The sequence below is a fragment of the Brugia malayi genome (genome assembly GCF_000002995.4).
Source record: "Brugia malayi strain FR3 genome assembly, contig: Bm_v4_Chr2_contig_001, whole genome shotgun sequence".
Taxonomy (NCBI): Eukaryota; Metazoa; Nematoda; class Chromadorea; order Rhabditida; family Onchocercidae; genus Brugia; species Brugia malayi.
In genome coordinates, this window is record NW_025062476.1 from 8,403,846 (window position 1) to 8,419,631 (window position 15,786).

Sequence of the window (15,786 nt, forward strand, 5' to 3'; positions counted from 1 at the left end):
TGTATTTCTCATCGTAGGATACACTCTAAAATGCAGGCCACGATATTCAAAAAAGGGATTTCTCAAAGTCGATCTGGGATAGCGATAAGCCTGATTGCCAGACAGGATGTGATAAGTCTAAACTAAAGTGTTCGCAAATGTCCCTTCGCACGATCCATTGCTTCTCCCACGCCTCTTTCCTAGATATGCATTGACAATTGTCGGGTGGACACTGTCCACTTCTCATCTAATTACAGTCCATCATTCATTCATCGCCTATGAGAAAAGTTTCCCTTACTCGCACTTGTCGACAATCCCTCCCGTCTGACAATCTCCAAAAACCACGCCTCTGTTCATCGTTCATTTTTAACTTGGTAACAACGCATCGTTTTGTTTACTCCTATTTTGTCCGGTAGTGGTTACTGTATCTGGTGCTTGTCATTAGCATGCTACTAATTAGAATCCCTTATTGCACTCACTGTTGATTGCTCACATTGCAAAGCTTACGGATCCCTCGAACATTTTTACTCTCCCTATTAGTTAAAGATTCAGTTATATTCAAATGTTCACCTGAGTCCTCCCTTTATTACGGTTCGTTTATTAATTCACTGTGGTTTGTTTCCGAACAATTAGTAACTGAACCATAACACATCGTATGATAATAAATTAATTACCGCAGGATAATTCGTCTTCGCGCAACTCTTTCGGCAATGTTTTGTCTGAGAAGGTTTCAGAACGATCTAGATTTATTTGTTCTTGTTTGTTTGCATTTAATACTTGAGATCATCAGTTGCAACCCATGTTTATGAAATAATTTTTGAATTGTTGAAAGCATACCCAAAAACATTGATATGCTTCCCTCTCATACTAACATTGGAAATCAATTCTTGATCAGTGGCAAAATTAGTAATTTTGCTTAAATTATATCCTTCACTCAGGAGAATTTTTGGAAATTTCCATTGTGAGACTCTCCTTGAAAAACGAAAAGAAATGTCCCTGCTTACAACTACTGTTTTTGCAGATATTCTGGCTCCAATTGTTGGTATTTTTCATTTTGAACTAACTAATTTATGACGCCACGTTTTCTGACAAAAATGATGACATCACCTTATGCTTCACCGAGTCCACCAGAGTACCCAATGGAAAGAAAGGTTTGTTGATAGCGTTTTTCGGAGTCTTGAACAAGAGAATTCCTTGAGATGCAATATTTATGGACACAGTGTTTTATATGACATATGCAGTGAGAAGAAAAAATAAGGATGATAAAGGTGCATTAAAAATTCAGAATAGTTTTATTGTAGAAGAGAAATTAAAGTTGTTGATAGAAACACATATTACAGCTGAAAAAGCCTTTGATGGAGAAACGTCGTAGAGCTCGCATGAACGAATGTTTGGATCAGTTGAAACATCTCTTACTACATATTTCACCAAATCACCGTACTAAGTTGGAAAAAGCAGATATCTTAGAAATGACTGTTGCCTATCTCAATCAGATGCAGCATCCGCCATCACCATCGACATCATTCGGTATGTTCTTAAACTCATTCACTTTGAATTCTCTCTTAGAGTGGATGCTAGGTGCTTGGTTAGTATTCCAGCACCTAGCATCCACTCTACAGTCTTAATAAAGCTTAGTTCCAAGAAAATATATTTATAAAATATTGAAAGCACCATAATTCGTATTGGAAACATTTCAAACAGTTAGTTTATAAGTTGGGTCAGTACTTTTCTTCCAACTGAATTTGGCGAATGTGTTCTTTCTGTTTAAGGCAATAGCATTTATTTATACTCCCCTGAGTATTCAGAAAAAAAAAAAATCTAATTCATAGGTTTTTAAAAGATAAACGATCCTGTTTTTTAAGAAGAGAACTAAAATCATAATTGTTTTAGACAGCAATGCCATTTATCAGCAATCTTATGCGGAAGGTTTCACTGTAGCTGCTTCGGCTTGTTTGACTTATCTGCAAAATACTCTACCGCCTGGTGAATTTGCACCTCAAGCACAGCAGTTCAGAATTGGGCTCATTCAACATCTTCAATCTGTAATGTCGAATCATGTAAATGCGTCAGGTGAAGATGTAGGACCGATTGTTCCTCATTCATTACCGTCATACTTTCTAACAAACTTCCAGACACAGTCGTCATTAGCTGGTACTTGCTTAGCCTCGAATCACATACCAAATTCGGCTTATGACCGCACTGCTTGTGCTGCATATCAGTCTAACATTCCCGCATTTTATTGCACTTCTGCATTACATACGGCGGTTCCTTCGCCATCTCAATCAAATATCCTCTTTGTTCCGAAGGATTCTGTACCCCGACCTATAGCCATTGTTGGTGCGCAACCTGTTTTGTCTGGTTTCTGTGGTAATCGTGTGGAGAAATGCAGTAGTCATTCAGAACGAGCGAAAGAAAATGAAATCAAGGACAAAATTAATGGATTTGAGGAAATGGAAACAATAAAAGATGTGAAAGTTTGGCGACCGTTTTAATGCTTTATAACTTTATTTCCACTATTTTTGTGCAAGGTGTGTATGTTTGGAAGTGTTTCAAGTTTTGTCAGTGTAGATTTTCATTGGTGTAATTCTTCAGAGATATGGAAATGGGAAAAATCCTTTTTATATCTCCACTGAGTGGAGGAATATGCAACATATTAAAGTGAAAAAATTAGGTTTACTTTAATAAAGGTTTTATTAATTTAAGTTAATAACGACGTCCGGTTAATGTTTCAAGACATGCTAAAAAGCAAGGAAAAGAGGCACGTTCATAAAATTTACTTGTGCTGAATCTGTTATCTTAGACTATCTGTTATCCGGTGCTATATATTTGTGTAGAGAGGAAGAGAGAGTGTGTCATATAACTCAGGTAATATCATAAAATCTATGCTCATTTTGAATTTGTGAATTATTTGGCTTCTCGTCACTGTATTCATTAGGCGTAATATTATTGCCTTTGTGCGACAGTTTCGCTTATTTCTGGTTTGGAATACTCAAATTTTAACTATTCTTTTCTGAATAGTTACAAATGTGGATGAGAAAGCTTTCGCATACATTTATATTTTCGTGTTCATTTTTAAAATTTTTGGAGTTGCATCATATAAACATTTGCTATGGGATATCTCGTGGTATATTGGTAGGTAATACTTTCTTCGGGCCCACGGTAGTATTTCATTACGGATCATACAAAAGTTGAAGAATAATCGTAGTGGCACGAGATCTTGATAACATGAAGATAGTATCTTTAGGGATTGAATGCCGGATAATGCAAATGAATGAGTGTGTTTTAGAGTAAGCAATTTTAATCTCCATCAAGTAAATATGTATGCTGACTTCGCTGAAACGAATTCTATCTTAAAGTTTTAGTCGTCCAAGCGGTTTCTGTAATACAAGTATGTTATAAAGGTTGTTATAATAAAGTGCTGACGTATCCAGACGTAAGATTGTATCACAGAGCTTAAATATTTTTGCAGCACTTAATTTTGGATGAGATTTTGCAAGGTGTATAGTGGTGTGAGGATAACTGCACTTGAAAACAACGATCACATGAAATAAATGCTTTTTTTCCATTGAAATGCTGGAAGCAGAGTTCCAAAATCGGAGTGGTCACGACTGAAATTGAACATTGTGAATTCTGTCTTGGAAATTGATTTCCAATGCTGCATGCTCTCTCGTTTTGAAGAGTGGTCGATTCAGTTTCTTCCAACTCTAAAATCGAGAAAGTGGAAAATGAGTTTTATTATTGTAGAAACAAATGAAGCAGCCCAGCTGGTTGTCTAATTTATCATTAGCAACCCGGAATATCCGTCTGTCTTTTTTTTCTCTGTCCTCTCCTTTTTATAATTGTTTGTTAATCCTGCTTTTTTATTTTTGTCTTCCCTTCCCCTTCAATTTTTCATGATTTTTATGAAATGTTCAGATTTATTCGGATTTATTTACATATTAAAGTAGTAAGTTTCGGCCTTTCCAATTAGACGGAAGCTATAAGCTTGGGGATTTCCCGCCTTAGTTACAAATAACAATTGGCAGGAGAATGATTAAACTTGTCTTCTTGAATGGAGGAAATATGGTAATACACCTATAAATTCATGAAATGTGACGCAGAAGCTACTGATAATACTCCTATCCGAAGCATTAAGTTGTTACTTTTATTTTGTCTACTATTGCTACATTTTCGTTCGAAAATAAAATCAAACGGTCACTTCAAAGTTCACCTTCAATTCCCTTTGCTACCAGGAAAACAACTTAGTTCTCGAGTTTTTACTACTAGAATTCATTGGGGCCTTAAAACATTGTAGTCGATGGAACTCGACCAATCGTACCTTAATCCGGTTGGCAAAAGATGCAAAACGAAAATGTTTCAAGTCGACTAGAACTTCTCATTGAGTTCATGTCCTCACATCACAGAGCACCACATAAAAGTGGAGTCTGCACAAGGTTTACTTTTAAATCTATCGCTTGCAATGCCGTTCTTCCTTCCTAACGACAAACTGCCAGCTGTTGTCCAATCAATATTATTCCTCTTAGTTGAATGATGGAAGTATTAATATATTTTGCAGCAAAGTCCTCTCTCCCTCTTTCTCTTTCTCTCCCTCCCTCTCTCTCTTCTTCCTCCATGTCATTGTATAGGAATTGCAAAAAATTTTTAAAAATTTTTTGATTTGAAACAGTCTATTTGTATTTCCTGAGAGGTGAATTATTCTTCGGTTGTCGCTGAAATATGCATTTGCAGTGACACTGTTAATGTGAAGTGAAAGGAAGGTCAAAATGAAAGAGTTCTTCAATTCCAAGCGAAAGAGAATTAGGAAAAGAATTAGTTCTGGAATAAACTTAGCGAAGAGATGAAATTAGTATTTCGCGGGTGTAAACGAATATCTGGGAAGTGTAAGGGACTTTTTAAAAAAGAGTTAAAAAGAGAAAATTGTTGATTAAAATCCTTAAGTAGGTTGAGAAAGACATGAAGGGAAATATTTCGAAAACATATAAATTAGAGTCTGACAGGATTAGATTTGGGCTGCTACTATTTAACTATTGGTAGCAATTTAGATTGTTACTATTTATTATAAGGTCGATCACACGTCCCTGCCGTATTTTCTTTTATGGCTTAGCTGAATAATTCTTCACATATGTTTTCCCTGGCCTTGTCCTCTTCGGAGATCGCTGACATGCTTTGAAGGAAGTTGCAGCTGTAGCAAGGGATGATAGCAATAGCCAAAAGGCCTAGACAGGGGACAAGGGGTGGACGGATGTGTGTGTGTGTCAAGCACAACTTCCTAGAGGGAAGTGTCTCTGAAAGGGGCCTACAAATGGCATCAAATAATAATAGGTCTGTGAAATGCAATGCAATGTCTATGTGAATCGCATCGATAACGCTATTTAATTCAATAAGATCTGTAAGAACACATGCACGACAAGCAGTTAGAGTTACTCATTATGCAGGCTATTACTGGCAGGGAAAGACTTGAGAGAGCTTGCAGAACAGGACTAGAGCCCTACCTACATCAAGCAGGTAATGGCCATGGAGAGGAATAGACCCTGGAGATAGCAGGCCCAGCAGTTGTTCTGAATGCATCAGCAGTTCTGCTCAAATATCTCTGCATGCTGCGTTTGACGGCATGTCGGCAGATTCTCTCCTCCCCTCTGATCAGAGAAGCTATCATGTGTCATGCAGATCACCGGAAGATCGGGTCGGTTCAGTTATTCATGTGTGAGTATCTGTGGCCTGTGTCTTCCCAACAGGCATTCCCGTCACTGATAGGCAGCATTCCTACAATCGTGCACTTCGTCTACCCGTAAGGCAGGGAAGTATTCAGGTTACCTTGAAATACAGCCCATCCCTTCCCCTGTGAGCAGATGCTCTCAACTCTCTATCCATATGCAAGCATGCATTTATGCGTATACATTTCTGAATGCAAGGCGTTGCTTCCCCATCGCCACACGCTGCAGCTTCTCTATGCATTTCGATTTTACTGCATCTGTCTGCATGCATCTGCGTGTATTCGTCTGTCTGTGTCTGTGTGTCTGTGTTGGTATGTGTTTGCGTAACGCAACTGGATAGCATCAACCGCAATGGCCGTATGTATGCGTGCTGATGCCTTCCGCGACAACCATGGCAACCGATGAGCTACCTAGGAAGAGTGCACTTGGTAGTACTTCTTCTGTGGTTCCGCGGTGATATTGTGTGTGTGGCGTTGGAGACTTTCAGGATCTCTTTTACTGGGCTTTTGTTCTTTCCCTAATTATAGGTTGCTCTCTTTCCTCTCCTGACTGTTAAACTCAATAGCTCCACCTCCACCTTTCCAGAATTGGTTATGTTTCCGTTCTCTCCGGTTTTGACCAATCAGGAAATTGCAAGGTTCATGGTTGTATTCTTTTTAGATATTATCTGCATGCACTAATTTCAGAGCATATATTTACAGATAAATAGAATACCGCCTAAAGTGAGAGTAGTTACTATTACCGCTGCTGCTGTTTTGTTGCAATCACTTGTACAACTTATTTTTGTTCCATTTCGACTGTTTTTCTTGCTTCTCAGTTCCAAATTTGTTTACTATTTGTTCTGTAAAAAGTAAGAAGAAGAAGAAGAGAGGCAGAGTATTACCACTGATTCATCATATTTATTGTTTATTGACATTGGGTACAAACAATTTGCGATAACAGTCATTTCTCATTACAAAGAAGCACAGTGTACCATCATTTTATCGATATACATTTATATAGCACTATTAATTGATCAGAAATAACGGGAATCGACAGAAACGTTGAAGAAGAAACGAAATAGAGAAGACGGTTCGGTATGAGCGAATTGGATCAGCTCAGGCAGGAAGCCGAACAGCTCAAAAGTCAAATCAGGGTATTTACTTTGTGCTTATTTTACTAGAATTTAAAAGTCCTGTTATACCGGAGGCTTTCCAGTCCGATTTTTCGTAGTTTTCATGTGTCGTGTGTTGACGTACCGCTTGGAAGTTTCAGTGTTAAGACCATTTTCCGGAGTAACGAGTAGCTACTTATGGGTGTAGTAAACTATTCTGAAATAATTTGTAGAAAATTATAATTTTTAATGAAACTGGATACATTCTGAAAAAAGAAAAGGATCCTGTAATGATATACAACATATCTAGTATTAGAATCACAGAAAATCAGATTTGGTACAAAACAAAATCAGGTTTGATTGAATACTCCTGTTTTTCATTTTTTGATTATGGGAAGCTTTTTGATTGTTAGACGTACGATGTGCAAGATATTCGTGAACCCCACTAGTTTTGTCTTTATATAACTTCTTTACTGAGGTAGCTGACGTAGAAAATTGGGTAAAAGAGGTAATTCTTTCCCTTTTTTAAAATAAATTTGATGGATATTAACTACCATCTCTTTTAGCTTAGATTCTGTAAAATAGGGTATGCAATAAATTTTCTGAAATAATCCCAATGTTCTCTCGAATCACTAGAATCATTCCTAGTTGCAGTTGTACTGGATGTGGATTTTAGAAAGTCTGTACTCATATTCCTCGACCTTCTTCCGGTTCATTTTTTACTAAAGAACTGGCGTTTTACAAGATGGATTGAAATTATGTTGCAGTGCAGTTACTCGTATAGTTTAGGAAAATTTGAGTTGGAATTATGGCCATTCAGTTTGTTTGGTTAAAATATAGGCAGCTATAAATACTTAGGACAGTTTAAAAGCATGAACAAATTTGGAGTTTGATGTAATAATATATATATATGATAATCTGGTTCATTTATAGGAAGCTCGCAAAGCTGCCAGTGACACGACGTTGGCTTCCGTGGCCGCGAATTTGGAACCGATTGGTCGGATCCAGATGCGTACACGGCGAACGCTGCGAGGACATTTGGCCAAAATATATGCAATGCATTGGGCATCTGATTCTCGAAACCTTGTTTCCGCCTCACAAGATGGCAAACTAATAGTTTGGGATTCATATACTACAAACAAGGTAAAATAGTTTTTAATACACTTTCAGTTCTTATACTTCATATCAGCATCTAACACGATACTTGCATTTTATTTGTTGAGGGAATGTAAAGGCGCCATATTCAATCCTTTGTTTTAGTAATCTCGCACTGTTTTTCTGCTCAAGTTCGTGGCCATTCTGAAATGCATCAACAAAACGAGAAATTTTTTTGTAGAAGAAATTGCTATACTGTTGCCGAATAAAGTTCTATTTACTATTATCATTTCTCTTTTAATGCATGCAAATGGTCACTTTTTCTGGATATTGCATGTTTACAAATAGGTATTATTGCAATACTGTTGCCATATCGGTATCCTCAGTTTGTTTGTGTTTTCAAAAAAGTTCATTAGGTTCTGAAGGTATTAAGTGACAGATCATTCTTTTCTATGACTAGAGCTTGTTGTGATCCTTATTAATACTTTTGAGTGAAACAGTAAAGAGAATGTGTTCATTTTTAATTTATACATATACAAATATAGTAGTTAAACTTGGTGACGATATATTTCGGCAATTAAATGGTACATTATAGCCACTAGATGAAAGCAGAGTCTAAATTTAATAGTCCTGAATTTATTACATCTGCACAGAGCGAAAAATCCCATTTCTCTCTTCAATTTTTATTAATTCTATATTGAAGATCATGAAGAGAAGTCGTTTAGTGCGTTGAATCAAACAGATATAAATAAATCATTATTGTAGGTGAGATTCGAGAATATCATCATGAATTTGCACAGGACGGTTGAAGCTGAATGAGAGGTGATTTTGTTTGATAAGTTAATATCTTAGTGATAGACACTGGAGACGAGTTGATCGTCAATGATTTAACCAGAATGCTTCTTGCTATAGTATACATAGAATTTAGAGTATTTGGAAAAGAGTTTGGACTGCTGCAAAATTTAGCTTTAGGATATTGTCTGCAAACGATACTTCGATAACAACTTTTTTCCGCCAATTTATTGCTACTTTTGGCAATTAGAAATATCGATCAGTTTGAGATATTCGTACTTGACGAAATGACGTCAATATTTTGTCTTATTATTTTGATTTCTTGTGTATGTTGTTAACTTTATTTTGAAATTTTGAATTGGAGTTCGGTCGAAAAGTTGTTGGTCATTTTAGAAATTCCTGTTTATATTTACAAGCGCTTGTCATTTGTTACCCTTTTAATGTTCCCATCTCTGATCAATCCATCTATTTAGAACATGGCAGCAAGGGTATTTGGTTTGAAACTATTGCAGACTTATTATTTGTCCGCAGTTACTTAATCTTTAATCGTGAACGTGAATTAATAAGCATTTTGCCTCGTATAACCTGGAACTAAATGTTCTGGGGCATCACTAAACGTAACTTGCACTGATGTTGCCTGGTAACAGCACATACATTAGTTAGGTGATAACTTGCTCACCTACTGTTCGAATACTATTCTGACACAGTTTGACAAGAAAGTATTAAATAATATGCGAGCATTCTCTTCGTAAAGCAGAAAAGAACTTAAAAAAGTGCAGCGTTCGTTGAACTGCCTTTTTGGCATCTACCAGTCTTCATTCCAAGTGAATGTCTACTGGTTTTACTTCCGAAAACATAACTACATTGATCAGCTAATCAAACCATGGAACAAATTGAATTGTATCATACCACTTGTGCTTTATGGTTGTGTTATAGTTAACCAAAATGATAGGCGTACTTTTTTTCACTGTTATAGATTGAAAATTTGCGAGAGAGATCTCTGTTATTTCACGATATATGTTGTTAGATAATAACTGACTAGAACTCTTCTATACCCTTTTTCTTTCTTAGTTCAAATAATTGAGGCAAATGAATGATTCAATTCGGTAGGAGAAAAAATTTTTCTTAAGAACTCAAATTGCTGTATGTTAGCTGTTTATTCGATAACTTGTTGAGAGTAACGGACTGTCAAATGAAGTGATGAAAGGGTAGAGGAAGTTTAGCATTGAATTTGTAAAATCTGTATTCTCTAAATCATTCCATGTGTGTCTGACTTGAACATCGAGTTACTGCATGGTTAATTCTTGATTCTTTTAAATTTTGTTTCATTTCAGGTGCATGCAATTCCTTTACGATCATCATGGGTGATGACATGTGCATATGCGCCATCCGGTTCTTATGTTGCTTGTGGTGGACTCGATAATATTTGTAGCATTTATTCACTGAAAACACGCGAAGGTAACGTACGTGTCTCGCGTGAATTGCCAGGTCATACGGGTTATCTATCATGCTGTAGGTTCCTCGACGACAATCAGATTGTTACCTCTAGTGGTGATATGACATGGTAAGTTATATGTCGTTCCTATTTTAATTGTTAAGCTTCGAAAAAGATTTCAGGATAACATGCCTGCTGTAAATTCTGGACCGCATATAACCGGAGATTTGTAATCTATGATGAATAGAAATCTTAATTCAAAAATGCATTTTCTGGGGGGTGATAAGTGCTTATCTGTAACATTTAATTCGCATTTTTATAGAAAAAGTTGAACATATTCTCAAAGTCTTGCAGAAGTTATTATGCGGATTTTTTTGGATACTATTGTAAGCATCAGCGAAGTACTTTGTCTTAGTTTAATTGCTTCGAATTAGGTAGCCTGTATTTTCAACGTTACTGGCATTTATTACATTAGGAATTATTTGATATTTTGAGAAATAGTGATATAATACTCAGCAGGGATTTGGATTCCATTATATCGGTTTTCTTAGTATATTTTTTTCCTGTTTTTCATTTGCATTGTTTCATCCACTCAGTACTTTTTAATACAGTTGTGGTTGAGATTTTGTCAAGTGCTTTAATATGTACAGGCCTAAGCTTGAAGAAGTTGGAAGAAGCATGTTCAGCACCGTATGGTATATGGTATAATTGTAGAACTGTGCTATTTGTGTTAAGTTTCTTACTGGTGGTTTTTACTTTAGAAATAGGGAATAGCTTTTTTTTTCTTTTGTTCTGGTAATAAGCTAATACGTTTCCTGACGCCTCTAAAAAGGATGTTCAACCCCCTCTTTCCTTCATGATATTTTTGTGTTAGTATATTTCTTGTTATTTGCTCTGTTTTCCCTAGTTAAGCGCATCCATCCTTTGATGGTTGCGAAATCGATTTTTAGTCGAAAGTTTAATGCTTTCTTCTTTTGTGGCCACTCACTGCTCATTCCACATCATCTGTCTTTCTGATCATCTGACCATTCATTTATACCCTTGAATCGGTTGCGTTCACAAATAAAACAATGTCCTACACTATATAGTTTCAAACACTTATATTTATTTGTAAACGCAGCTTGAAATGAAATGGATACTGAAAAGTGGGATTACAAAGGAAATCATATATGTTTACATCTACGTATCTTTGCTACATAAATTTTGCTGTTCCATCTAGTAAAACTTTTTCCATTTTTGATTAAATTCTACCTCAGTTCATTTAAGTACAGCAGTAAATATGCTGTAGACTTCAGTATTAACTGTAATTTTAATCGGTGACTTTGTATAGACATGGTAAAAGTCTGGAAAAGTGAATAATGACGTATGACCCATAAAATAATTGAAAAATTAAGTGGTCGTTATTCCGGTGCTAAGAGATTTGGACTTCATTGTATTGAGGCTATGATGCATATCCAAATTTCTAACAAGAATTTTATAACAGTGTGTATCAGCTATAATTGTGTAATAGATATAAAAATTATTTAGATACAATGCACTGGAATTAACTTTCTTTGCAATAAGCATTGGAATCATCAAATATAGACTAGTATGAGGTGGTGGGAAAATAGAAATAACCGTATTCAAATTTTCCATAAGATAGAAAGTTAATTCAAAGAACTCAAAAAGAAATAATGGTGTTAAAGTTAAAGTTTATTACATCTGAAGTAAACACATGAATTTCATTGTTTGTATGACAGGACGGACTTACGACATTGTAGAAAATAGTGTGTGTCAGCTGTAATTAGCATTATTTATAATTCTGCTGTACATAATTGTATTCCAAAAAATATGGAACTTTCAAAATTTATTGCAGTGCTCTGTGGGATATCGAAACTGGGCAACAAGTGACCGCTTTCACAGGACATACAGGCGACGTGATGTCGCTATCTCTCTCACCTGATATGCGTACATTTATATCAGGTGCATGTGACGCATCCGCTAAACTTTGGGATATCCGTGACGGCATGTGCAAGCAAACGTTTCCTGGACATGAAAGTGATATCAATGCTGTCACCGTGAGTTATAAAATTTAGTAGTTCGTCCCGAGTAGATATCATTCTCATTTTTTCAGTAAGAGCAGGGAAACTCAGCCAACAGTTGAACTTATTTTACGAGACTGAACAACTATACTTTTGTTAAATTTTTAGGAGAAAGAATTTCCTCCTCTTATTTTCTGTCCCATATTGGTATTTTCATATTATTTTTATACAGAGCTATCTGATTTATTTTCAGATCTTGTTTTCGAACATTTTTTAGTTTGTTTCGCATTTAAATGTTTTAAACGCCGGTGATGTTTCTTCACTGATTTATCTTTCAGTATTTTCCTTCGGGGCATGCTTTTGCTACTGGCTCAGATGATGCAACCTGCCGATTGTTTGATATAAGAGCTGATCAAGAACTAGCCATGTATTCTCATGATAATATTATATGTGGTATGTTTTGGATCAGTAGTGTATTGTTTTTGAAATAAAGCTCATCTAAATTAATTTCGTATTATATGGTTTAAAACTCGCTTGAGATTTGCGGCCCAGCTGTATTCTTCCACTTAAATTTCTTGAGAGGGGTTTGTGCTACTGTTCTTTCGCACTAAAATTTTTACTTGGTAGAGATGGCAGGTAAGCGGTTTCCTGAATCGAGTATTTAAGAATAGGAATTGTTAATCTTTATACTGCTGGTTATTCAGGAATTACCAGCGTAGCATTTTCGAAATCCGGCCGATTATTATTCGCAGGCTATGATGATTTCAACTGTAATGTATGGGATTCAATGCGACAGGAAAGAGCTGGTATGTATATGTTAAATCGTTTAAAGAGTATAAATGGATTTTTTTTTTTTTTTTTTTCATCATGCTACTTACGAATAAATTATTGATCAGAATTTTTTTGATATAAAGCTTTTATCTATTCTTCATACATATTACTTATGAATGAAACGAAAGAACTAATTTAATACTCAGTATGGTTTTTGATTTCACTACTTTAAATTTCTTCTATATAGCAAAAGATTGGAGGGTTGTAAAAGTTTTTAGATTGTTTCATTCATAAGTAATATGTAGATCTTGTGATTGTTCAGTGCGGCATACCCCTAGTTTCACTCATGAAGTGGGCATAGTTGTATGAAAGATATTTATAATGGGCTCATAGTTGTAGTTATGAGACAGTTCTTTAAGAATCTGATGGTTAAATTGTGGATGGTTCGAATTTTTTATTCTTAGTTAGCTAGTATGCACTGTTTATATATATTATCTTGCCCATTTATTTGCAGTATAAAATTTTAGGTGTATTAGCCGGTCACGATAATCGCGTGTCCTGTTTAGGAGTTACAGAAGATGGAATGGCCGTATGCACCGGTTCATGGGATAGTTTCTTAAAGATATGGAACTAGGGTAAAACATGAAAGTTAACCACATTATATCACTTTTTAACGCTAAATTCGTTTTATTTTTCCATTTCTCTGATGAATAACAGGCTCATCTGCAGCGGGCCTTTATTATTAATATTAGTACTGTTTTTGCAATTGAAGTTTTCAATTTTCTACGTTCGCAGTTTTGATGCACGCTGTTTTTGAACTATTGCATCTTTATTACAGTACTTCTGTAATATTTTGCACTAGTGTGAATGATTAAGACTTCTTGACTCTGAAGAGTTGAATTTCACTCTTTATCAGACACGAAATCAAGAAGATTTTTGCTCCGAAATTATTGCTTACAACAGCTTGTTTTTCTTTCCTTCGGCCACCGCAATTACGATGCTATCTGGTTCACTTATGTTACCGGTGCGCAGCTTTTTGCACTATCGTTGCCGATGATGGTTGTGTGGTATTTTACAATGATTACAATAAGATCCTGTACCACATTCCTCAATATTAATATTTTCGAGATCTTTGATAACAAAGATGATTGCCGTATGTGTAATAGTTTATATGATTTCGGTATTTATCTTCAACTCTTTTTTTCTCCGGAACTTTGAAAATATTTTCATCTTATATTGAAAGTAGTTCCAGATTCTGAGTAACTAAATTTCTATTTCTTGCCTGTCAAATATTTTTACGTATCGTATCATGCTGTTATTTTGTATTATCAGACGTAAATATATTAGTTTTTTTTTTTTTTTTTTTTTTCAAATATCGCTTCCCTGTTTATCAACATGTATTATAGTATCACCTCCGTACTTTCCTGTTATTCTTTTTGGAATTGACAGTTGAAATAATCATGAAATACAGAAGAGGTTTAAAGGTCACGTCATGGATTTTTCAAAAAGCCATACGCAGCGTCTGCAAGATACAGCGTGTTAGTTGCTTCGTAATATTTTTTCGTGCTTAACTAGAAATTTCCGGTGATACTGCAATTTAAAGGCAAAAATAATCTCTTTCTGAATTTTCTCGAAGATTTTGGAAGGAAGTTGAAAGACTGCAGAAAAAACAATAGATTCATAAAAAATGGAAATTGGAAGTATAATTTCCAAACCTTTTGAAGAACTATTTATGTAGAAGAATTTGTTTTCGATCATTTTTTTTTATGCGTATATGTTTGTTATCGTTTTTAAACTGGTTTCAGAATTTTTTTTTAATTTAAAATTCGGCTTCTTTCATTTAATCCGTGTTCTCCTGCCGTATTTTGCACATTATATTTCTTTTGGTATATGTCTGTGTGTGAGCGCCTGCGAGTATGTGTGCTTATAACTCCTGTCGTTCTTTTGATTTTTTTAAAGTTTTTTATTTTAGCAAAGTTGATTTTGTTTTAATGGTGTCCAAGCATTTTAATAATATTTTGTTTTTTTTTTTTAAATTATTGCGAAGAGGGTCCTTCAACTAGCTTCACAGTTTTCTGCATTTTTTTTTTTTTTCATTCTGAACTTTTGGATAGGGAAAAGACTTTAAATAGTCATCGCATTTCTTTCAAGAAAACTCTTATTGGTGGATGATCAGTTTATATGTGGGATGTAATCAGGATTAAAAAGTGTGGGGATTGGTGCTATGTTTAGGGAGCTGATGTCTATATCTGATCATTTGACCAGGAAGTTTGGAGGACGAAACTGGTGATTGCTTTTCGCGGCGATTTATTGGTTAGTTGAATCCCTAGTAAATAAAATTCTTTCCAAAAACTGCATGTTTTTAAATTAGTGTGTCTAGCTATGATAAATCTGGTGTTTCGTCACGAACTTTAAACATACTTCAAGTCAGTGAAATTGATTTACTTTGTTCTGAAATTTGAATCGTTTCTCTATGAATGATTTGTTCGCATGCACTATTCTGATCTTTGTCGTATTATGTTATTTGATTATCATTATCACTACAATTCTGTTATTAAAGTATGAAGCTTCGTTACTTGAATCTCTGTTACGAAAGTTGATTATCGACAACTCTGAAATGTACTTCGTATTCATTGTTGTAACAGTGAATGGAGGTCAGAGTGTATGGAAATCCGAAATCCGAGTGTGTGGTTGTAGAGTTTCGAAGTTTCTGCATTTGAATTGATAAAATTATCAAAATAATCAGTTAGATGTGGTGTTTCAAAAATTCTTTCTATGGGCGCATTTATCATTTCTTACATTCATGCAGTGCTGAACACGGTTGCATTTATTTTTCAGCAGTATTTTGCGAGATTTATAATGTTGAGGATTGCAGTTCCAGAAGTT

At 35.3% G+C, this 15,786-nt stretch overlaps 3 protein-coding genes across 6 annotated transcripts; 2 read left to right on the forward strand and 1 right to left on the reverse strand.

Annotated features, from left to right (window-relative positions):
- Nucleotides 1-1,049: 1,049 nt before the first annotated feature.
- Nucleotides 1,050-2,471, forward strand: Bma-lin-22 (Uncharacterized protein; the record flags this gene model as incomplete). Its single annotated transcript, XM_001900193.1, has 3 exons — nucleotides 1,050-1,130; nucleotides 1,320-1,506; nucleotides 1,870-2,471. 3 exons carry the CDS (start codon nucleotides 1,050-1,052, stop codon nucleotides 2,469-2,471), a joined length of 870 nt encoding a protein of 289 aa, XP_001900228.1.
- A 1,110-nt stretch (nucleotides 2,472-3,581) lies between these two features.
- Nucleotides 3,582-5,547, reverse strand: Bm10077 (Uncharacterized protein; the record flags this gene model as incomplete). Its single annotated transcript, XM_043078914.1, has 3 exons — nucleotides 3,582-3,683; nucleotides 4,298-4,344; nucleotides 5,472-5,547. The coding sequence occupies 3 exons, from the start codon at nucleotides 5,545-5,547 to the stop codon at nucleotides 3,582-3,584; spliced, it is 225 nt and encodes a 74-aa protein (XP_042934848.1).
- A 1,224-nt stretch (nucleotides 5,548-6,771) lies between these two features.
- Bma-gpb-1 (Guanine nucleotide-binding protein beta subunit 1, putative) lies at nucleotides 6,772-13,534 on the forward strand (the record flags this gene model as incomplete). 4 transcript variants are annotated; one of them, XM_043078915.1, is made up of 7 exons in its annotated part: nucleotides 6,772-6,828; nucleotides 7,720-7,929; nucleotides 10,008-10,237; nucleotides 11,964-12,165; nucleotides 12,468-12,582; nucleotides 12,834-12,935; nucleotides 13,428-13,534. In XM_043078915.1, the coding sequence occupies 7 exons, from the start codon at nucleotides 6,772-6,774 to the stop codon at nucleotides 13,532-13,534; spliced, it is 1,023 nt and encodes a 340-aa protein (XP_042934849.1). The 4 variants fall into 4 exon arrangements, with proteins under 4 accessions (XP_042934849.1, XP_042934850.1, XP_001902409.2 ...); XM_001902374.2 differs by lacking the exons at nucleotides 6,772-6,828; nucleotides 7,720-7,929 and having other exon boundaries at nucleotides 10,041-10,237; XM_043078917.1 differs by lacking the exons at nucleotides 6,772-6,828; nucleotides 7,720-7,929 and having other exon boundaries at nucleotides 10,230-10,237.
- Between the last annotated feature and the right edge of the window lie 2,252 nt (nucleotides 13,535-15,786).